This window comes from Aotus nancymaae, unplaced genomic scaffold, assembly GCF_030222135.1.
Source record: "Aotus nancymaae isolate 86718 unplaced genomic scaffold, 86718_ANA_hifiasm-v0.15.2.pri h1tg000076l, whole genome shotgun sequence".
In the NCBI taxonomy this organism is placed as follows: Eukaryota; Metazoa; Chordata; class Mammalia; order Primates; family Aotidae; genus Aotus; species Aotus nancymaae.
The window spans coordinates 6,217,462-6,240,558 of NW_026988491.1; the positions used below are offsets into that span (position 1 = coordinate 6,217,462).

General features: G+C 42.4%; 1 protein-coding gene across 1 annotated transcript in view; it reads left to right on the forward strand.

Moving 5' to 3' along the window:
- DRG1 (developmentally regulated GTP binding protein 1) overlaps positions 1–20,741 on the forward strand; it is a 37,050-nt gene extending 16,309 nt beyond the window's left edge. Inside the window, exons 5-9 of the mRNA XM_064367918.1 lie at positions 7,248–7,417; positions 11,425–11,555; positions 13,122–13,289; positions 13,639–13,761; positions 20,433–20,741. Of these exons, the coding sequence (XP_064223988.1) occupies positions 7,248–7,417; positions 11,425–11,555; positions 13,122–13,289; positions 13,639–13,761; positions 20,433–20,532 (692 nt within the window). The 3' untranslated portion in view covers positions 20,533–20,741. The remainder of the gene's footprint in view (positions 1–7,247; positions 7,418–11,424; positions 11,556–13,121; positions 13,290–13,638; positions 13,762–20,432) is intronic.
- The last annotated feature ends 2,356 nt before the right edge of the window (positions 20,742–23,097 follow it).

Genomic DNA, 23,097 nt, shown 5'->3' on the forward strand with positions numbered 1-23,097 from the left:
CCAGCTACTCAGGAGGCTGAGGCAGGAGAATTGCCTGAACCCAGGAGGCGGAGATTGCGGTGAGCCGAGATCGCGCCATTGCGCTCCAGCCTGGGTATCAAGAGCGAAACTTCGTCTCAAAAAAAAAAAAAAAAAAAAAAAAAAAAAAGAAGTCCTTATCTTGGCCAGTTGCTATGGCTCATGCCTGTAATCCAAGAGCTTTGGGAGGCCAAGTGACATAGAGTGAGACTCTATCTCAAAAAATAATAATAATAATAAAATAATTTCTAGTTACCTTGGTCGCTTTCTCCCTTTTTTTTTTTTGGAGATGGAGCCTTGCTCTTGTTACCCAGGCTGGAGTGCAATGGCGTGATCTCAGCTCACCTCAACCTCCGCCTCCCAGGTTCAAGTGATCCTCCTGCCTCAGCCTCCCGAGTAGTTGGGATTACAGGCATATACCATCAAGCTCGGCCAATTTTTGTATTTTTAGTAGAGACGAGGTTTCTCTATGTTTGTCAGGTTGGTGTTGAACTCTTGACCTCAGGTGATATTCCCACCTTGGCCTCCCAAAGTGTTGGGATTACAGTCGTGAGCCAGCAGGCCCTGCTGGTCAGTTTCTTTACCCAGTGTTATTTATTTTTTTTCATGGCCCTTATGTCCACTTGGCCCATATTCATTTATAAATTTATTTATTATTGTCCTGTTATAGGAATGTAAAGTTTGTGTGAAGAGAAAGTTTTCTGTTTTGTTCACAGTTGAATCCTCAATAAATATTTGTTGAATGGATAAAGAAACCCCTCTGAGTTAGATGGTCATGGTGTCATGTGCCTGTGGTCCTAGCTACTCAGGAGGCTTGGGGCAGGAGAATTGCTTGAGCCCAGAAGGTAGAGGTCATAGTGAGCTGTGATTGTGCCACTCTAGCCTGGATGATGGAGTGAGAGCTTGCTCAAAAAAAAAAAAAAAAAAATCTTTCTAACAGGAAAATTAAGAAAAAAAAAAGTTCTGAGGCTATCATCAGTGGTAGTTTTTTTTTTTTTTTTTTTTTTTTTTGAGATGGAGTCTCGCTGGAGTACAGTGGCACAATCTTGGCTCACTGCAACCTCTGCCTCCTGGGTTTAAGCAGTTCTCCTGCCTTAGCCTCCCAAGTCACTGGGAATACAGGTATGCATCATCACCCTGCCTAGCTATTTTTTTTTTTTAATTTTATTTTTAGTAGAGATGGGGTTTCACCATGTTAGCCAGGCTGGTCTCAAAACTCCTGACCTCAAGCGATCTGCTCGTCTCGGCCTCCCAAAGTGCTGGGATTTTTACAGGTGTGAACCACCATGCCCGGCCTCAGTGGTAGATTTTTTAAAAAAATATTTTCTTCTGCCTCCCTGTATCATTTCTGTTTTCTCTGATTTTTTTTTTTCTTTTATGTTTTGTTTTGGTCTCCCTTTTTCATACTGGAAGCTTTTCTCAAATGTCTGGTGATCCTTAGTATTTTGTCCTATTTAAGAATGAGGGGTTAGGTGCAATGGCTTATATCTGTAATCCCAGCACTTTGGGAGGTTGAGGCAGGAGGATCACTTGAGGCCAGGAGTTCGAGACCAACCTGGGCAACATTACAAGACCTTGTCTCTACAAAAATAAAAATTAAAAAAATAAGTAGGTGACATGGCACACATGTGTAGTCCCAGCTATTCAAGGAGGCTGAGGCAGGAGGATCAGTTGAGCCCAGGAGGTGGAGGTTACAGGAGGTAACCTCCAGGAGGTGAGCTAGGATTATGCAACTGCACTCCAGCCTGAGTGACAAAGTGAGACCCTATCTCTTAAAAAGAGGGAATTGGCCAGTCATAGTGGTTCACGCCTGTAATCCCAGCACTTTGGGAGGCTGAGGTGAGTGGATCACTTGAGGTCAGGAGTTCGAGACCAGCCTGGCCAACATGGTGAAACCCCGTCTCTACCAAAAAATACAAAAATTAACTGGGTGCGGGTGGCAGGCACCTGTAATCCTAGCTACTCGGGAGGCTGAGGCAGGAGAATTGCTTGAACCTGGGAGGTGGCAGTTGCAGTGAGCCGAGATTGTGTCATTACACTCCAGTCTGGGAGATGGTGAAAGACTCCGTCTCAAAAAAAAAGAATTTAAAAAAAGAATAAGGAACTAGAAAGTTGATGGAAGCAGAAATTTTTTTTATGTTTTGAGATGGAGTCTCAGTCTATCACCCGGGCTAGCTGGAGTGCAGTGGCGTGATCTTGGCTTACTGCAACCTCTGCCTCCTGGTTCAAGTGATTCTCGTGCCTCAGTCTCCCAAGTAGCTGGGGTTACAGGTGCCCACTACCACAGTCAGCTGATTTTTGTATTTTTAGTAGAGACGGGGTTTTACCATGTTAGCCAGGCTGGTCTCGAACTCCTGACCTCAGGTGATCTCCTGCCTCAGCCTCCCAAAGTGCTGGGATTATAGGTGTGAGCTCTTCCGCCCAGCTGGAAGCAGAATTTTTGACAAATGAATTTTAATATAGGTTGATGTGCAGTGAGCCAGCTTTCTTGGAAGAAGAACTCTGAATGTCTGTAACAGTAGTATTTTTTCCCTGTGGCTAGTCAGTAACTCCACAAAAAAAAAAAATTGCTTAAATCCTCTATGCTGGAAGAAGGGAACGGGAAGGTGTCTAGAGATTCTTTTTTTTTTTTTTTTTCTAGACTGCTCAGCAGGAGAGATTTTTATTCTGTATAGACTTTAATTAAGCTTCCTCCTTTTAAGTCCAATGCTCTACTGTTGTGTTCCCTTAGGCTAGTATGGCTGCGCCTGGATCCTGGTAGCCTTTCTTTTTTATGTCTTGGGTCTCTTCAGGAAAAGATTCAGTTGCCCAGAAGAGCCACATTTCCATTTACAACTTTATTTCATCATTCTGTTTTGACTTTAGTATTTTCCTGCATTGTCTGTCTGGAGTATCCTGTTTGTTTTCATATTGTTATCAAGGAATAGGTCAGAGAAGGACTAATGTTTAGCCAGCATTTTTGAATTACAACATTGGCTTTCTCTAATTAAAAAAAAAGGCCTGCTGGGCATGGTGGCTCATGCACGTAATCCCAGCACTTTGGGAGGCTGAGGCAGGTGGATCACTTGAGCACATGAGTTCAAGACACCTGGGCAACATGGTGAAACTCTGTCTCTACAAAAAATAAAAAGTTAGCTGGGCATGGTGGCCTGTACCTGTAGTCCCAGCTACTCGGGAAGCTGAGGCAGGAGAATCGCTTGAGACTGGAAGGTGGAAGTTGCAGTGAGCCAAGATCATGCCGTTGCATTCCAGTCTGGGCAACTGGTGAAACCTTGTCTCAAAAAAAAAATTTTTTTTAAAGGCCTAAAAGTTCTAAATTGGATATAGATTTTTCCTAAAAGGTTGTTTGTACTTCTTGGCCTTTAGTTTCCTCTAAGCATGAAAGTGAATAATATAACACAGAGAACGCTAGCATGATTAGTTTTAGTTCTCCTTTGGGCTATTGGAAAAAAAATCTTTTACTCTGTGAACTTTAAAATTCTGATGTGTGCCTGTTTTTTCATGTTAATGCTAATAGTGCCCTTTTTTCCATTCTCAGAAGTCTCCTTGGATGACTTGTGGATGAACTTGGATGATAAATAGTCACTCCAATTTTTTTTTTTAATATTTGAATTTTTATAGTGAGTATTTTTTTGTTTCTGTTTTTATTTTTAATCAGAAAAAGAAATTGTGAGGTGGACAGGAGGATTGCTTGAGCCCAGGAGTTTGAGACTATCGCGAGCTATGATTGCACTGCACTCTAACCTGGGCAATAGAGCAAGACGCTGTCTCTATTTAAAAAAAAAGGAAAAAAAAAGCTACAAAAATTCTCACAATCTTTGATGAACTATTGTTCCATTGTTTAAAATTAAATGCCAACCAGATTAAGAATCTTTGCTACCTTAGGTTAGACAAAGACTTTTTTTTTTTTTTTTTGAGACAGAGTCTCTATCGCCAGGCTGGAGTACAGTGGCGTGATCCTGGCTCACTGCAACTTCCGTTTTCTGGTTTCAAGCAATTCTCCTGCCTCATCCTCCCTAGTAGCTGGGATTACAGGCACGTACCGCCACACCTGGCTAATTTTTTATATTTTTAGTAGCGACGGGGTTTCACCATGTTGGCCAGGATGGTCTCGATCTCTTGACCTCGTCATCCACCCGCCTCGGCCTCCCAAAGTGCTGGGATTACAGGCGTGAGCCACCATGCCCAGCCAAGACAAAGATTTTTTTGGTGGGGACACTAAAATAATGAACCACAAAATAAACAGTTGATAAATTACATATTATCATAATTTAAAACTTACTCTGAAAGACACAATTAAAATGAAGAAGCAAGCGACAGACTGAAGGAAAATATTAGCAATATGTATATCTGACAAGGACTTGTTTTTGGAAAATATAAATAACTCTTGGCCTGGTATGGTGGCTCATGCCTGTAATTTCACCACTTTGGGAGGCCAAGGCAGGCGCGGATCACTTGAGGTCAGGAGTTTAAGACCAGCCTGGCCAGTATGGTGAAACTCTGTCTCTACTAAAAATCAAAAAAAAAAAAAAAAAATTAGCCAGGTGTGGTGGCATGCACCTGAAATCCCAGCTACTTGGGAGGCTGAGGCACAAGAATTGCTTGAACCTGGGAGGTGGAGGTTGCAGTGAGCCGAGATGGCACCACTGCATTTCAGCCTGCATGTCTCAAAAAAAACTCTTATAGTTCAATAATAAAGACAGCACAACTAAAAGATGGACCGGCAGTGGCTCATACCTGCAATTCCAGCACTTTGGGAGGCCAAGGTGGGCAGATAACCTGAGGTTGGGAGTTTGAGACCAGCCTGACCAACATAGAGAAATCCCCTTTCTACTAAAAATACAAAAAGTTAGCCTGACGTGGTGGCACACGCCTGTAATCCCAGCTGCCTAGGAGGCTGAGGCAGGAGGGATTGAACCCAGGAGGGTTCACTTGAACCAGGAGGTTCGAATCACTTGAACCCAGGAGGCCGAGGTTGCAGGGAGCCAAGATTGCGCCATTGCACTCCAGCCTGGGTAACAAGAGCGAAACTGTATCTCAAAAAAAAAGAGTGAACTCAGAAAATAATATGAATGACCAGTAAGCCATGAAAAGATAATCATCAAGGAGATGCAACCACAATGAGATGCCATTATACATTCATTAGAATGGCTACAAATAGTGACAATACCAAGTGTTGGTTGAGGATATGAAGCAGCTGGAATTCTATACACTGCTGATAGGAGTGTAAAACAGTACAAACACCTGGAAAACTATTTGGCAGTTTTTAATAAACTATAGCTACCTTATGACCCAACAGTTTCATTGGTGTTTACCCAGGAGAAATGAAAATATATGCCCATAGAAAGACTTGTATGTGAATGTTTATAGCAGATTTCTATATTATACCCCAAAACTGAAAATAACCCAAATGTCCATCAACCGGTGAATGGATAAACAAAAATATAGTACTGCTTAGTTATAAAAAGAGATGAATTACTGGTGCATACCCAACATGGTTGAATGTCAACAATATGCTAAGTTAAAAGATCCAGGCACAACTGGGCATGGTGGCATATTCCTGTAATCCAGGTACTTTGGGAGGGTCATTGAGCCCAGCAGTTTGAGGTTACAGTGAGCTATGGTCACACTACTGTATTCCAGCCTGGGCCAAAGAGGGACACCCGTTTCTTAAAAGAAAAGAAAAAAAATTTGTTTTAAAAAAGAAAAAGGCCAGATACAGTGGCTCATGCCTGTAATCCCTGCACTTTGGTTGGCCAAGGCAGGAGGATTGCTTGAGGCCAGGAGTTAGAGGCTACAATGAGCTATGTCATGCCACTACACTCCAGCCTGGGCAATAGAGCAAGACTGTCTCAGTCAGTCAATAAAAATAAGATATCCAGGCACAAAAGACTACATTTTTTTCCCCCCATACAGATTGGATCTTACTTTGTTGCCCAGGCTGGTCTCAAATTCCTGGCCTCAAGCAATCCTCCTGTCTTGACCTCCCAAATTGCTTGGATTATAGGCATAAGCTACTGTCCCATGCCAAAATAATACATTTTATATGATTCCATTTATATGAAATTCTAAAAGTGCAAACAAACTACCTATGGTGACAGAAAGCAGATCAGTAGTTGGCTGGGAATAGTATAGTGGGGAAGATTGAAAAGTACAAAGGATTGGGCACAGTGGCTAATGCCTGTAATCCCAGCACTTTGGGAGGCTGAGGTGGGCAGATCATGAGGTCCAGCCTGGCGATGGAGCGAGACTTCCTCTCAAAAAAAAAATGCTAACCAAGGCCAGGTGAGGTACCTCACATTTGAAATCCTAGCACTTTAGGGGGCTGAGGAAGGCAGATTGCCTGATCTTAGGAGTTTGAGACCAGCCTGGATAACATGGTGAAACCCCATCTCTACTAAAATACAAAAAAATTAGCCAGACATGGTGGTATGCACCTGTAGTCCCAGCTACTTGGGTGGCTGAGGTAGGAGAATTGCTTGAACCCAGGAGGTAGAGGTTGCAATAAGCCAAGATCACGCCACTGCACTCAACCTGGGTGACAGAGTGAGACTCCATCTCCAAAAAAAAAAAAAAAAAATACGCTAACCGGATAATATTCTTTCACAGTTCCCTATTTTAAACCTTTCTAACCTGTATCTGAGGATTTAGTTTATTTCCTGGTTTGTATCTTTATTCTAACTTGTTTTCCTGCTCTTATATCTAGAAAATGTGTCAACTCTTGGGCAAATATGGTACTGATTTCATGGCGTACAAAGCAAATTGACTTCCGGTATGAATCTTTCATAGCTATAAGAACTTTATGGCTGGGCACAATGCTCATACTTGTAAACCCAGCACTTTGGGAGGCTGAGGTGGAATTGCCTGAGGTCAAGAGTTCCAGACCAATCTGGCCAACATGGTGAAACCCATCTCTACTAAAAATACAAAAAAATTAGCTGGGCTTGGAGGCATTCACCTGTAATCCCAGCTTCGGAGGCTGAGGCAGGGGAGTCGCTTGAACCAGGGAGGTGGAGGTTGCAGTGAGCTGAGATCGCACCACTGTACTCCAGCCTGGGCAACAGAGTGAGACTCCATCTCAAAAAAAAAAAACCTTCATGTGTGTATGTATTACAGAAAATCCTTTGACAGACACATAAATGTAGGGGGAAAAACACCTCTACTTGAGTATTTGGGTTAGTTAAGGCTTTATTGAACTGTCTTGGGCATGTTTTTTTCTTATTTTTCAGTGGCCCGAACCTGTAACTTGATCCTGATTGTTTTGGATGTCCTGAAACCCTTGGGACATAAGAAGATAATTGAAAATGAACTGGAAGGCTTTGGCATTCGCTTGAACAGCAAACCCCCCAACATTGGCTTTAAGAAGAAGGACAAGGGAGGCATTAATCTCACAGCCACTGTAAGTGGGGAAGACTACATGGGCAGGCTGCTACAGGAATTAGAGTGGGGAGTGATGTGCATGGACATTGACATTGGAAGATTTCCTGGCTTTTCCCTGTACTAATTGAGATAACACAAATGACTTTATAATGACTGACATGAAAGACTTTAAGACTAGGATAGGAGCCAGTCTCAGACTTACCTTTGCCACTTATTTCCTCTTTTCGGTTATCTATTGGGGATAATATGGGATTGTGGACCAGTTTTATGCTTGCATAAGGTAGATGGCCGCCAATATCTTCTGTTTTCATTCATTTAACACAATTTATAGAGTGCCTATCATGGGCCAAGCATTATTTTAGGCTCTGGGCAGGAATGGAAGAGGGAACAGCAAAAATCCCTCTTTTGTATTCTAATTGGATAGAATGCAAACAGTATTAATGAGTAAAATATAATGGATTAGTCAATGACAAATGTGAGAACAAAAATAAAGTAGGGAAAGGAGATAGAGTGTTGGTGTGAGGGTTGCAGTTTTAAGGTTGGTCGGGGAAGTCTTCACTGAGTGACATGAAGGTGTGAACCAAGTGGGTATCTTGAAGAACATCTGCCTCATGCAGAAGGAACATCCAAGTGGAAAGGTGCTGAGGCAGAGCATGTCTTTCCATGTTTGAGGAACAGCAGAATGGGCAAGTAAGAGAGTAGTAAAGATAAAAGCATAGCATAGGGACACATGTGCTTTTACTTTACAGGAGATGGGTAACTTGGTTGGATTCTGTCCCACAACTAAACATGATTTGACTTAGGGTTTTTTTTTTTTTTTTTTTGAGAAGGAGTTTCGCTCTTGATACCCAGGCTGGAGTGCAATGGCGCGATCTCGGCTCACCGCAACCTCTGCCTCCTGGGTTCAGGCAATTCTCCTGCCTCAGCCTCCTGAGTAGCTGGGATTACAGGCACACGCCACCGTGCCCAGCTAATTTTTTGTATTAGTAGAGACGGGGTTTCACCATGTTGACCAGGATGGTCTCGATCTCTTGACCTCGTGATCCACCCGCCTCGGCCTCCCAAAGTGCTGGGATTACAGGCTTGAGCCACCGCGCCCGGCCAGGTTTTTTTTTTTTTAAAGACGGAGTCTCACTCTGTCGCCCAGGCTGGACTGCAGGGATACAAATCTTGGCTCACTGCAACCTCTGCCTCCTGGGTTCAAGTGATTCTCCTGCCTCATCGTCCTCAGTAGCTGGGATTACAGGCGTGTGCCACCACACCCAGCTAATTTTTGTATTTCTAGTAGAGATGGGATTTCACCATGTTAATTAGGTTGGTCTCGAGCTCCTGACCTCAAGTGATCTGCCTGCCTTAGCCTCCCAAAGTGCTAGGATTACAGGTGTGAGCTACTGTGCCTGGCTGACTTAGGTTTTGTTTTTTTTTTTTGAGACGGAGTTTCGCTTTTGTTACCCAGGCTGGAGTGCAATGGCGCGATCTCGGCTCATCACAACCTCCGCCTCTTGGGTTCAGGCAATTCTCCTGCCTCAGCCTCTTGAGTAGCTGGGATTACAGGCACGCGCAACTATGCCCAGCTAATTTTTTGTATTTATAGTAGAGACGGGGTTTCACCATGTTGACCAGGATGGTCTCGATCTCTTGACCTCGTGATCCACCCGCCTCGGCCTGCCAAAGTGCTGGAATTACAGGTGTGAGCCACCGCGCTCGGCCGACTTAGGTTTTAATGGAATAATTCTGGCTCTTGTGTTGAGAATAGACTGCAGTAGGTTAAGACCAGAAACAGAAATAATTTAAGAGGTTATTGCAATAATCTAGTCAAGAAGTGACGGCTTCTTGGACCAGAGTTGTAACAGTGAAGGAGTTGAAAGTGGTTGGCTGTGGAAAGATTTTGAAATAGCTGATAGTAATTACATATGGACTGGGTATGGATTGTGAAAGAGTCAGAGATGCCTGTTTTGTTTTTTATTTTTAAATTTTTTTCCAGAGACAAGATCTCATTCTGTCGCTTAGGCTGGAGTGCGGTGGCACAATCATAGTTCACTGTTACCTCAAACTCCTGGGCTCAAGCAACCCTCCTACCTCAGCCTTTCAAGCAGTTAGGACTATACTCACATGCCACCACACTTGGCTTTTTTTTCTTTCTATTTTTTTTTTTTTTTTTTTTTTTTTTGTAGGAACGGAGACTTGCCATGTTGGCCAGGCTGGTCTTGAAATTTTGGCTTCAAGCTGTTCTCCTGCTTCAGTTTCCTAAAGTGTTGGGATTATAGGTGTGAGCCACCATACCTGGCCACATTTTTTTTGTCCTGAGCTAAAAAAAAATGAGCTCTTATTACTAAAATGGTAGGACTTTTGGTAGAATAGGTTTGGAGGGAAGGAGAAGATCAGGATGTTAAGTTTTAGATGCCAGTTAGACATCCAGGTGTTTCTGTCAAGAAGGCATGTGAGGTAGGCCAGGCACAGTGTCTCACACCTGTACATCTATAATCCCAGCACTTTGGAAGGTCGAGGCAGGAGGATCACTTGAGTCCAGGAGTTCAAGACTAACTTGGCCAACAAAGTGAGACCCCATCTCTATAAAAATAAGAAAATAAAAGAAGGAATGAATAATTATCTAGGCTAGATATATAAATTTGGTGATTATCAACTTTAATGTCATAGGCCTAGCTTAGATCACCAAGTGAGTATAGATAGAAAAGAGAATCGGCAAAAAGAAAAGAAAAGAGAATCGGCTAGGTGCAGTGGCTTCACAAGCCTGTAATCCCAGCACTTTGGGAGGCCCAGGTGGGCAGATCACCTGAGGTCAGGAGTTGGAGACCAGCCTGGCCAACATGGCAGAACCCTGTCTCTACTAAAAATATAAAAATTAGCCAGGTGTGGTGGCACACGCCTGTAATCCCGGGTACTTGGGAGGCTGAAGCAGGAGAGTCACTTGAACTCGCAAGGCAGTGGTTGCAGTGAGCTGGGATCGCACCATTGCACTCCAGCCTGGGCAACAAGAGCGAAACTCCATCTCAAAAAAAAGAAAGAAAAGAAAAGATACTCAAAGAAATAAGACTTCTTAGACAAAGAGAGAGAAGAAAAATGAAAGACTTTGTAATACTGGAAGCCAAGTAAAGTATTTCAGATAGGAATGACCAGTTCTGTCAAATGCTGCTTCTCCGTCAGAGAATTGAGGACTGAGAGTTTCCTACTAAATGTAACACTCTAGAGCCCAGATTATTTGACTGGGATAGGTTTAAGCTGTCTTGCCCAAAATATCTTTCCCATTATCCTTTCATACTGTTCGAGTTTGGGCATTCAGGATTAATTTCTGTGTTAGTTTGCCAAGGTGCCGTAATAAGGTACCACAGATCAGGTGGCTAAACAACAGAAATTTATGTTTCATAATTCTGGAGATTGGAAGTCTAAGATCAAGGTGATGGCAGTGTTGGTTTCTTCTCAGGCTTCCCTCCTTGGCTTCCAGATATGACTTCATATGGTGACTTCCTCTGTGTGTCTTTGTCCTAAGCTCCTTTTTATTTTTATTTTTTAAAGAAATTGAGACGGGGTTTCATCCTGTTGGCCAGGATGGTCTCCATCTCTTGACCTCGTGATCCGCCCGCTTCGGCCTCTCAAAGTGCTGGGATTACAGGTGTGAGCCACCGCGCCCGGCCTCTAAGCTGCTTTTCTTATTAGGACCACCAGTATTGGATTAGGGCCCCACCCTAATGACCTCATTCTAATCTGATTACCTCTTTAAAGACTATCTCCAAATATAGTCACATTCGGAGATACTGGGGTTATTATTTGGTGGGGGAAGGAGGAACACAGTTCAGTGTGTAACACTTTCCTTGGAGTTTGGACATTTATTTCCTACTAAATGTCAGTGACACTCATCTGGGATGTCTTTAGTAATGAGTTCGCATCTTAGCTAGAATTTTCCAGGTACATGGATATAGGTACATTTGGGGAGGTGTTTTTTTGTTTTTTTTTCTGTTTTTGTTTTTTTAATTTTGTGCTGACTAGTCATCTGCTGTTCCCTTTCAGTGCCCCCAGAGTGAGCTGGATGCTGAAACTGTGAAAAGCATTCTGGCCGAATACAAGATTCATAATGCTGACGTGACTCTACGTAGTGATGCTACAGCTGATGACCTCATTGATGTGGTGGAAGGAAACAGGTACTGACTGAGTGTGCAGTCTGTGCCTGACTGAATTTGAAGCCTTGTGATGGAAAGAATATTGCATCTTGAAGTTGGCAGAATTTTATCCTAACTCCAGTTGTGCTCCTATCTTTTTTTTTTTGAGATAGAGTTTGCTCTGTCAACCAGGCTGGAGTGCAATGGCGTGATCTTGGCTAACTGCAACCTCCGTCTCCCAGGTTCAAGTGATTCTCCTGCCTTAGCCTCCCAAGTAGCTGGGATTACAGGTGCCTGCCACCACGCCTGGCTAATATTTTGTATTTTTAGTAGAGATGGGGTTTTGCCATGTTTACCAGGCTGGTTTCAAACTCTTGACCTCAGGTGATCCACCCACCTCGGCCTCCCACACTGCTGGGATTACAGGAGTGACCCACTGTGCCCGGCCTTTTTTTTTTTGACACGGAGTCTTGCTCTGTCACCCAGGCTGGAGTGCAGTGGTGTGATCATGGCTCACTGCAGCCTTGAATTCCCAGACACAATCCATCCTCCCACCTCAGCCTCCTGAGTAGCTGGGACTATGGGTGTGTGCCACCAAGTCCAGCTGATTTTGTATTTTTTGTAGATATGGTGTTTCACCACATTGCCAAGACTGGTCTTGAACTCCTGAGCTTAAGCAATCTGCCGGCCTTGGCCTCCCAAAGTGTTGGGATTATAGGCATGAGCCACTATGCCCAGCCCATTGATATTAGACTTTAATAAGTTAAAGCACTGTTAAAATTACTTGTAGCATTTGCATATAATGTTTTTAGTTGCTCACTTAGTCATTTGTTCCTATATGTTGGATGAATGTATTTACACCTCATTTGAAAACGAGCAGAAGCCAGTGTTTTCAGTTAGGCATTTTACAAGTGAGGCAGTTAAACTGAGAAGTTGTGGCTTGCCTAATTATTAGTAACCTTAGCTGTCATTGATTGGACACTAGGAATATGACATTGGTACATGCTGTGTTTAAAACATTTATTTTTTAGTCTTTAAACACTATGAAATATTATAAATTATATCCTTAAAACAGCCTTGTAGGAAACTGACGCAGAGGTTAAGTGGCTTTCCCAGGGACACATAACATCATCTCTTCATATCCATGAAGACTGCTTCCAGGACCCCCTGCAGATAATAAAACCTGCAGATGCTCAAGTCACTTATATAAAATGGTATAGTACAGCTGACCCTGACCCTCAGTGTCTGTGGGTTTTGATCTGCAGTTAGTTGAATTCAAAGATGCAAAACCTGCATATATGGAGGGCCAGCTGTGTCTAGAAAATGACACAGCTGGGATTAGAATCAGTCTGAACACTTCAAAGCTTGTGTTCTTTCCACTGCAGCATGCTTTCCCAGCAATTAGCTTTATGGCTGGTACTAGGGCCTGACTTGTTACTTTTCAATTCATAGTTCACTTTTTTTTTTTCCTTTTTCTGGCTGATCTGCTACTTATGATCCCTCTTACGAGAGCGTCAGTTGGGTCTGGGTAAGGGTGTGCTGTTTTACAGGCTGACAGTTTTATCAACAACTCCAGACTAATACCCTGTTTTTCTTCAACTTCTGTAGAGTTTATATCCCCTGTATCTATGTGTTAAATAAGATTGACCAAATCTCCATTGAGGAATTGGATATCATCTATAAGGTGCCTCACTGTGTACCCATCTCTGCCCATCACCGTTGGAATTTTGATGACCTATTGGAAAAGATCTGGGACTATCTGAAACTAGTGAGAATGTAAGTCTTTGTGGATAGGGTAATGTTGCTGTAGGAATTAAACCAGACTGTCCTAAAATGATACTTTCTGGAGCTCATTAACAAAATCTGGCTTTTAAAAAAAATTTTTTTAATTTTTTTCTTTTTTGTACTATATAAAGTACATCTGAGCAGAAAAATCTGGCTCTTTTTGGAAAGACAAGTAATTGGGTTCCTATTATCTACTAGGCCATGTTGAGGACACTTTTCTCCTCAGGTTGGAGGTTGTCCTAGTCTGATGTCAGGGGTGATGGAGGTTGGTATACATTCAACACATGAGATACTCTTAAGAAGGTGGTAATGGTAATCTTTAATGCCTTCTCTATTCTAGTTACACCAAACCCAAAGGCCAGTTACCAGATTACACATCCCCGGTGGTGCTTCCTTACTCCAGGACCACAGTGGAGGATTTCTGCATGAAGATTCACAAAAATCTTATCAAAGAATTTAAATAGTAAGTATCATGGGTATATGGTCCCTCTTTTTTCCTATGAGTTACCAATTTTATTAACTAGTAATTCTTAGCATAACATTTTTACAAAGAAAGTAGGAAGGAGGCTGCTGAAATTGTGTGCTTAGCTAGAACTCTGCAGTGTCTTCTTAAAACCATGCCTAATTAGAACAGGAAGAGCTCTAGAAACCTTTAGGTCAGGAAGTCTGATGATACAAACAGCCTGACCTTTCCATATTATTTCATCCTCCTCTTGGCAAACACAGATATTCCTGCTTAGGTCATACTGGCCTCTACTGGGTGCTGAGCCACCTTCTAAACCTTAAGCATGGGCAAAACCTCCCTAATCTCTTATATTTTTCACTGCTGACACAGGCTGGAAAAAAAAATTATTTTTGAGACGGGGTCTTGCTCTTGCCCTGGCTGGAGTGAGTGGTGCGATCATAGCTCACCGCAGCCTCAGTCTTCTGGGCTCAAGCAGTCCCTCCTGCCTCAGCCTCCTGAGTAGCTGGGACTACAGGTGACTAATTAAAAAAAAATTTTTATTAGAGACAAGGTCTTGCTTTGTTTCCCAGGCTGGTCTCGAATTCCTGAGCTCAAGCGATCGATCTACCTTCTTCAGCCTCCCAAAGTTTTAGGATTACAGGTGTGAGCCACTGTGCCCAGCATATTTTTTATTTTGAACTAATTTTAGACTTATAGCAAAGTTGCAAATATAGTAGTTTCCTTTTGTCTCTCACTCCACTTCTGTTAACAGCTCACATTACTATAAAATTATCAAAACAGGAAATAAGCATTGGTATGCTGTTACTAACTAAACTATAGACCTTATTTGAATTTTATTACTTTTTCTTTTACTTCTGTTTTCTACTACTGTTTCTTTTGTCTGCTTTGTATTCCAGAACCTTTGTAGCATCTAGTTGTTTTCTTTGTAGTCTTCTTGTGTTCTAGTCTACCAGTAATATTTCCTTAGACCTTCACTGTCATCGATGACCTTGACACTTTTGAAGTGTTCACTATTTTATTGAATGTTCCTCACTTTGAGTTTGTCCAGTGTTTTCTCATGACTGAAATGAGATTATGCATTTTTGGTAAGAATACTACAAAAATAATGATGTGTTCTCAGTGTATCGTGACATGAAATTCATGATGTTGATATACCTTACTGATGATAATATTCACCTTGATGACTTGATTAAGTTGGCATGGGGAGGTTTTCTCTGCTGCGAAGGTACCATTTTTCTCTCCATATTTGGTAAGTATCTTGGGGTACTTTTGAGACTATGAAAGTCCTGTTTCTCTTCAAATTTTTGCCTGCTGATATTAGCATCTACTGGTGAGGCTTGTCTGTGACATTTATAGTTACAGTGTGTTTGTGTTTTTTATTTTTTTGAGGCAGAGTCTCTTTCTCTCCCCCAGGCTGGAGTGCAGTGGCAAAATCTCATCTCACTGCAACCTCTGCCTCCCAGGTTGAAGCAATTCTCCTGTCTCAGCCTCCTATCTGGTACTATAGGCGTGTGCCACCATACCTGGCTAACTTTTGTATTTTTAGTAGAAATGGGGTTTCACCATGTTGGCTAGGCTGGTCTCAAACTCCTGACCTCAGGTGATCCACCTGCCTTGGCCTCCCAAAGTGCTGGGATTACAGGCATGAGCTACCACACCCGACCTAATGGTGATTATTTTCTTTTACATTTATTTATTGGACATTATTGAGTGTTAGAGCTATCACTTCTCTATTTAATTCATAATTCCTGTCAGTTTGAGCTCTTGGTTATTTATTTTATTCTATAGGATGTAATCTAACATTATTATTACTTTGTTGCTCAAATTATTACAAAGCTTTGGCCATTAAGAACTCTTTCATGTTGGCTCCTCTGTTCTTTTGATAAGCTGCTTTTTTTTTTTGCTGTTGCCCAGGCCAGAGTGCAATGACATGATCACAGCACACTTCAGCCTTGATCTTAGGGGCTCAGACCTCAGCCTGCCTCAGCCTCCTGAGTAGCTGGAACCACAAGTGTGCACCACCATGCCCAGCTAGTTTTTTGTGGGTTTTTTTGGTAGAGGTGGGGTCCCACCTGTGTTTCCCAGACTGGTCTTGAATGCCTGGGCTCCAGTGATCCGCTTACCTTGGCCTCCCAAAGTGCTGGGATTATACGCGTGAGCCATATATATTTTTTTAAGAGATGGGGTCTTGCTATGTTGCCCAGGCTTCTCAAACTCCTGGGCTCAAATGATCCTTCTGTCCCTGCCTCCCAAAATGCAGGATTACAGGCGTAAGCCACCAGTGTACAGCCTTTCCTTACTTTTTGGTACTGTTAACATTTAGATGTTCCCAATTGACATTGATTTTTGCCTGCACCAGCCCTGAAAATTAGTCACTTCTCCAAGGAGCTCCAGTTTTCAAGATGTGGATGCTAAGTGTGCTCATTGTTAGTAAGTAGGTTATCATCACCTGTAGGCCCTCTCAGCAAATAAAGTTAGGAAATATATGTATGGTTACTAATGATGCTTAGATACACATCTGTATTTCTGTATCTGTCTTATCATTCCTCACTATCCATTTATCCATCCATCTTTCCTAAAATCCATGAGTTTTTAGGAAAAAACCATACTGTTACCTCTGATTCTAGTTCAGTACCACAGGGTTCATTTTAGCCTTCCGACTTAGTATTACTTTTGAGACCAGGGTCTCTGTCTCCCAGACTGGAGTGCAGTGGCTCTGTCACAGCTCACTGCAGTCTCAACTTCCCAGGCTCAAGCGATCCTCCTACCTCAGTTTCTGAGTAGCTCAGATGAGACCATAGGTGTGTGCCACCATGCCCACCTAATTTTTTTTTTATTTGTAGAAACAGGGTCTCTCTGTGTTGCCCTGACTGGTCTCAAACTCCTGGGCTCAAGCGATCCTCCTCCTTTGCCTTTCCAAAGTGCTGGGATTACAGACATGAGACACTGTACCCGGCCTTCCTTATTATTAACTAACTTCTTTTCAACAACGAGAAATCTAGCTATGATTATCTATAATCTCTTTACCTTTTTTGGTGGGGGTAGGGTTGGGGGAGAGAGTTTAGCTCTTGTTGCCCAGGCTGCTGGAGTGCAATAGCATGATCTCAGCTCACCGCATCCTCCACCTCCCGGGTTCAAGCAATTCTGCCTCAGCCTCCTGAGTAGCTGGGATCACAGGTGCCTGCCACCAGGCCTGGCTAATTTTTTTCTGTATTTTTAGTTAGAGACGGGATTTCTCCATGTTGGTCAGGCTGGTCTCAAACTTCCGACCTCAGGTGACCCACCCGCCTCTGCCTCCCAAAGTGCTGGGATTATAGGTGTGAGCCGCCGCACCCGACCATTTATTTACTTTTTTTAAAAAAAAATCTAGTAGTTCAGCATTTCACTCCTAATCTTACAATAAATAGTTTAATTGGATTACAGTATTTATGAATAGCTCTTTTCATGTTTACAAGCTGACAATTCCATTTATTTTAACCCTTTTCCCATTTGCCCTGGGAATACTTGCTGGCAGTTCTTGCAGGGTAACTTTGCCATGAAATAGCTTGCATTTATTTATTTTTGAGACGGAGTCTCGCTCTGGAGTGCAGTGGCGTCATTTTGGCTCACCGCAACCTCCACTTCCAGGGTTCAAGCAGTTGTTCTGCCTCAGCCTCCTGAGTAGCCGAGATTACAGGGATGTACCACAATGCCTGGCTAATTTTTGTTGTTTTGTTTTTTAAATAGAAACAGGGTTTCATCACGTTGGTCATGCTGGTCTTGAACTCGACCTCATGATCCACCTGCCTCAGCCTCCCAAAGTGCTGGGATTACAGGTGTGAGCCACCATGCCCAGCAACTTTTATTCTTTTCACCTAACTCCAGCATATTGACTTTGGAAACAAAAGCCATCATTCTATTTATAGCATTCTGGTTTTAGTAGTGGTATTTCTATTTACAAAATATAGTAATTCTCAATTGCTGAAAATGTCAAATCCTAGAAAACGTAGCATTCTCATGCATAATGTCAACATTCTTCAACAGTTGTTGGCTGAAGATTCATTTGATGAATCTGTTTTTTCCAAAATAAATGATTCTGATGATGCAGATAATTCTGATGTTAGTTCTGTTTAGAGAACTCCAAGAAAGTTTTTCTATTTTATTTTCACATTGAAAATTAGTCAGATTTGTTCCAGCCTCAAAGAGCGTGTTTGTTTATGTACAATTAAATTAGCATTGGCGGCAAGCTGCACTTTTTTTCCTAAATAGAAAAAAAGGTTAAAAACAAAAGACAATAGGACTAGGTGTGGTAGTTCATGCCTTTAATCTAGCACTTTGGGAGGCCAAGGCAGGAGGATTGCTTGAGTCCAGGAGTTTGAGATCAGACTAGGCAATATAGTGAGACCCCTGTCTATATCAAAAATGAAAATTAGCCAGACATGGTACCAGGCACCTGTGGTCCCAGCTACTCAGGAGGCAGAGGTAGGAAGATTGCTTGAGGCCATAGTGAGCCGTGATGATGATCATGCCCTATATTCTAGCCTGGGCAGCAGACCAGACCCTTCCTCAAAAAACCAACCAACCAAAGAAAAAACAAAACTTGTCTCTGATCCTAAGAGTACCAAGTGAAGTCTTTTATTGACCTTCAGATCCTTATATCTAAAACAACTATATTCCACATGTAAGTGCTAATTTCCACTATAGTCAAAACATACTTTGGCAGTTACTTTAACTGGTAAAGATGACTTTTGTAAAAAGTTAAACACTGTCCTTTTTCAAACTTTGTAGATTTATATATAGCTCTTTTCTTCTATGGTGACAAAATGTTGTTCAAAGCCTTCAGAACTTTACCAGGGAATTGAAAAGCAGAGAAAAATGTCTCAGATAAGAAACATATTGAAGCAAATAGGATTTTACTTGCTCCCCATTGTACTTTTAAATTTTTTTCCCTTTAATGATTGCTTTTTTTTTTTTTTGAGATAGGGTCTCATTCTGTTGCTGCCCAGGCTGGCGTCCAGTGTCGCAGTCATGGTTCACTGCAGCCTGGAACTCCTGGGCTCAAGCAATCCTCCCACCTCAGCCTTTCAAATAGCTGGTACTACAGGTGCACACCACCATGCTTGGTTAATTTTTTGTATTTTTGTAGAGCTAGTGTTTCTCCTTGTTGCCCAGGCTGGTACAACTCTCTTAATAACAGAAAACTTTCAGCAACACTTACCCCTTTTCCATTTCCTTCATGTTCTTGACCACATTGATCCCTTACTCTGTGCTTTGTGTTCTAAGATTCATATATATCATTTTTATAACCATATTTTCCATTTTTTGCTACTTTAGGTGTTTTTTTTCTTTTTTGAGACAGAGTCTCGTTCTGTTGTCCTGGAATGCAGTGGCACGATTTTAGTCCATTGCAGGGTCCAACCTCCAACTTCTGGGTTCATGTTCTTGTGACCCAGCCTCCAAAGTACCTGGATAGCTGAGACTACAGGTCTTTACCATTACAGGCGTGGGCCTGGCTAATTTTTGTATTTTTAGTAGAGACAGGTTTTCTCCATGTTGGCCAGGCTCATCTCAAACTCCTGACCTCAGTATTCCCGCCTTGGCCTCCCAAACTGCTGGGATTACAGGCATGAGCCGCTGTGCCCGTACCTACTTTGTGTTATTTTCTAGTCTTCAATCGCAGACCTTTCCCTTCTTATTTACTTATTTTTGTTAGACTTCAGTTTCTCATGAACCTTTTTATTCTAGAAGTAGTATTAATGATTGTGTGTGGCTTTTGATACATTTTGCTTTACTGCTTTCCAGAAAGGCTGAACTGTTTACACTGCTATTAATAAAGTAAGAGGCCCTGACTTCACTTTAGGCACTGCATCTGATTGCTAAAAACTAGTTTTCTAGTTTAAGATAGCAAAATGGATACCCTGTATTTATCTACATATATTTATTTGTTAGTGCATTTGAGAATTTTATGTTTGACTAATTATTGTATTTGTTCCTGATACTCATTTATTAAGTGGTATCTTTTAGGAATGTTTTTAAAAGAGGTTTTGACTCAGTGACAATATAACAACAATATGGCCACCTTTTCTACTCTTTGGTATATAGTTCTTAGTCTCTGTGAGGCAGGCCTCGGTGTTTTATTCACCAGTTTTCATCACTAGAACATGTTAAATTTGGAGGTCCATGGATATAAATTACCTTCACATACTCCAGTAAATCAGGAGGACTTATCAATTAAGTTTCTTGATAGGAAGATTTTCCTGGCATTGCTAAAGAGGGAGGCCCTAACTTCTTGTCAGTATCCACTGATGTTTTCAGTAAACCCAGCAAAAACAGGTATTCTCTGACAGTCTATAACTGACATTTTATCTGTAAGAATCAATCTGAAATTTTCAGGGTCTTTCTCTATAACAAATCCATGCTTTCTTTTAATTTTAAACCAGTCTCTTTATACTAATCGTGTTTTTCATCTTTGACTTTCTGCAATAAGAGGAACCACACAACTCCCAGAAGTCTTTGCTGCCTTATGTTAAGGCTTCAGTGTCTCATGCTGCTAGGGAAGATAAAACTTTTGTAGGTCTATGGTTCTTAAGACTGTGATACTAAATCTGAGCAGAAGGGTGGCACCTAGGCAAATAGGGCAGAAGCTAGGTTATTATTTACACTGACTGTTCTTTTTCCCTTCCATACAGTGCTCTGGTCTGGGGTCTCTCTGTGAAACACAATCCTCAGAAAGTGGGTAAAGACCATACGTTGGAGGATGAGGATGTCATTCAAATTGTGAAGAAGTGAAACCTTCCCCCTTTCCCATCTGCCGGGTGAACCACAACAGCCTTCCCCATGATCAAGCACCCTACCCCAGTTCTTTCTGGCTTTGACAGTCACTGGATCAGGATCCAGGGGAGGGAGATGGAGGCACCCAAACTGGAACTTCATTTGTCTTACCTTGGTGTCACTCTGTATGTTGAACTACATAAAAGACCTGGTAGGCTGGTCAGCTACATGCAGCTTATGTGTCATTGTCAGAATTTGTTTTGGGATGGGCTGAATGAGGAAGGGCATATACGGTGAGGCAGCTACAGAAGGGATCCTTAGGAACTTGGTCTTGAATGTGAAATGGATAAAAATATGATACATGGCATCTTATTTGATGTTTACTTATGGGAAACTCTTCCAAACTAGATGTGGCTTTCAATCCTTCCAAGTGGTCTTTCCCATGTGATACTAGAGAGGAAAGACTTCATGTAAGTTAACTGATATACTCCCTGCAAGGCTGACCTATTTTGGGAGAACATGTAATAAAGTACTCTGACCAGGCAGATCAGGATGTGACACTGCAGGTTTACCTCTACTTAGCTGTGGAGCCCTGAACAAATTACTCAACCTTTATGAGCCCGTTTCCTCATGTAACATGGGGATAGTAATAGCATTTGCTTTAGATGGTACTTACACATTGCTTAGCACAGTATTTGATGTATAAGTACTCAATGACTGTTGCCTTTTGTTGCACTGAACCTTTTTCCTTTACTGGGCTGTCTGCCCTATGCAAAGCACAGCTGTACATCATCGGTGTTGGGCTGACTGTTGAGCTAAACTATGCTGCCAACTGGGCGACCAAATGCCTTCTTTCCCATAACCCAGCCTTTCTGCTTGAATCTCCATGGCAGTCCTGGCCTCACCCAGTAACTTGGGTGATGGCATGAAGGCAGAACGTTGTAAGTGAGGCAGCTGGTGTGATCCAAGCAGGTTTGCATGTTCGTATATGTATGGAGATGGGAGGTTAGGAGGAGGGTTGGTGTCAGGACTACTAGATACTAAGGACATAATCAGATATTTGGAGGGCTAGGAATATAGGAATTTAAGGTGATTGCTCTGGTTACATGAAATTGATTGATAAAAATCTTGGTGTGGTGAGTTAGTAAGAATATGGGCAGAGGAGGCTGGGCCCAGTGGGTCACACCTGTAATCCCAGCATTTTGGGAGGCCAAGGCAGGAAGATCGCCTGAGCTTAGGAGTTTGAGATCAGCCTGGGCAACAGATCGAGGCCCAGTCTCTACAAAAAATTTAAAAAATCAGCTGGGCATGGTAGCATGTGCCTGTAGTCCCAGCTATTTGGGAGGCTGAGGTGGGAGGATTGCTTGAGCCTGGGAGGTCCGGGCTGCAGTGAGCTAAGATGGGCCACTGCACTCCAGCCTGGGTGACAGAGTGAGACCCTGTCTCCAAAAACTAAAAATTAAATAATTAATAAAGAACATGAGCATCTTAGAAGCGAGGGTGTGGGCATATAGGTATGGAGGAGAAATCTTAAACTTGGTAACTAACTTGCTCTTGGGAAGAAGAGAAGTCAAACATTATTTCAGTATGGACAGCAGAGATGATAGAAAATCAGGAAGGAGAATAGGTTTGCAGCAAGACAGAATTTGATTATTTCTTCAAATAAGGTAAGCTAAAGCTTTTACAGCAGGTTGTGAAGGATCACATTGTGGGATTATCTACATCAGCCTCTGTCCAATGGTTGTTCTTCCTGCTGCCCTAATAAGTCATTTCCCTTTGATAGTCTTCCTGGAGCTTGGGCTTAGCACTGTCCCCAGACCCAGAAAATAAGCCCCTGAAGCCTGGTATGCTAGTTAATTTTCAGAATATAGGTCTTGATACCACTGGTGCATTCATGATACAGGCCATGATCTATAGCCTGTGCCAACCCTGCAGGGGAATAGGCTTTCTGAGCTATGGGATTTCCAGGAAGGTTTGTTCTCCAGCCAGAACATACTAGGTTTCTCGGGACTCCTTGCCAAAATTCACTTTCATTGAGCAAGCATTTAGCTCTGCCAGGATGTTGAGGAGGGAAGGTTGCCGAAATCCAGTTCATCCAAGGCCTCAGGATGTGCTGTGAATAGACCTTGTCTCTATCATTTAGCACTCTCCTCGTGGCTTGATCCAGGGCCCCCTGGTCTCCTTGAGGAGAGGATTACCCTACCTTTCCCTTTCTCTGGTGGGTTTAGACTTGGCAGTTCTGGGAGAGGGTTACAGTTTGGTGTTGGGAATGCTGCCTGGGGTACGGCCACTGTGGAGGTATAGCTAAAGGCTCCTCACGAACTCTAAGACTTTACTGGTTTGGCTGTCATAGCATGATTTGAATTTCCTGTGGTTTTATATATTCCATGTTGTTTCTTTCCTGACTTTATTACAAGTAAACAGATCCAATGCGTTTAGCTGCATTTAGCAGAAAGCACTAATTTAACCAGCTGAAATGGAAGGAAACTTCATCTTACCTTTTTGGGAAACTGTTTCCCAGCAGCCACCCAGCCAGTTTGTCCTTGTCTCGTGGCCTAAAATTGGGTCACCTATTTTTTAATC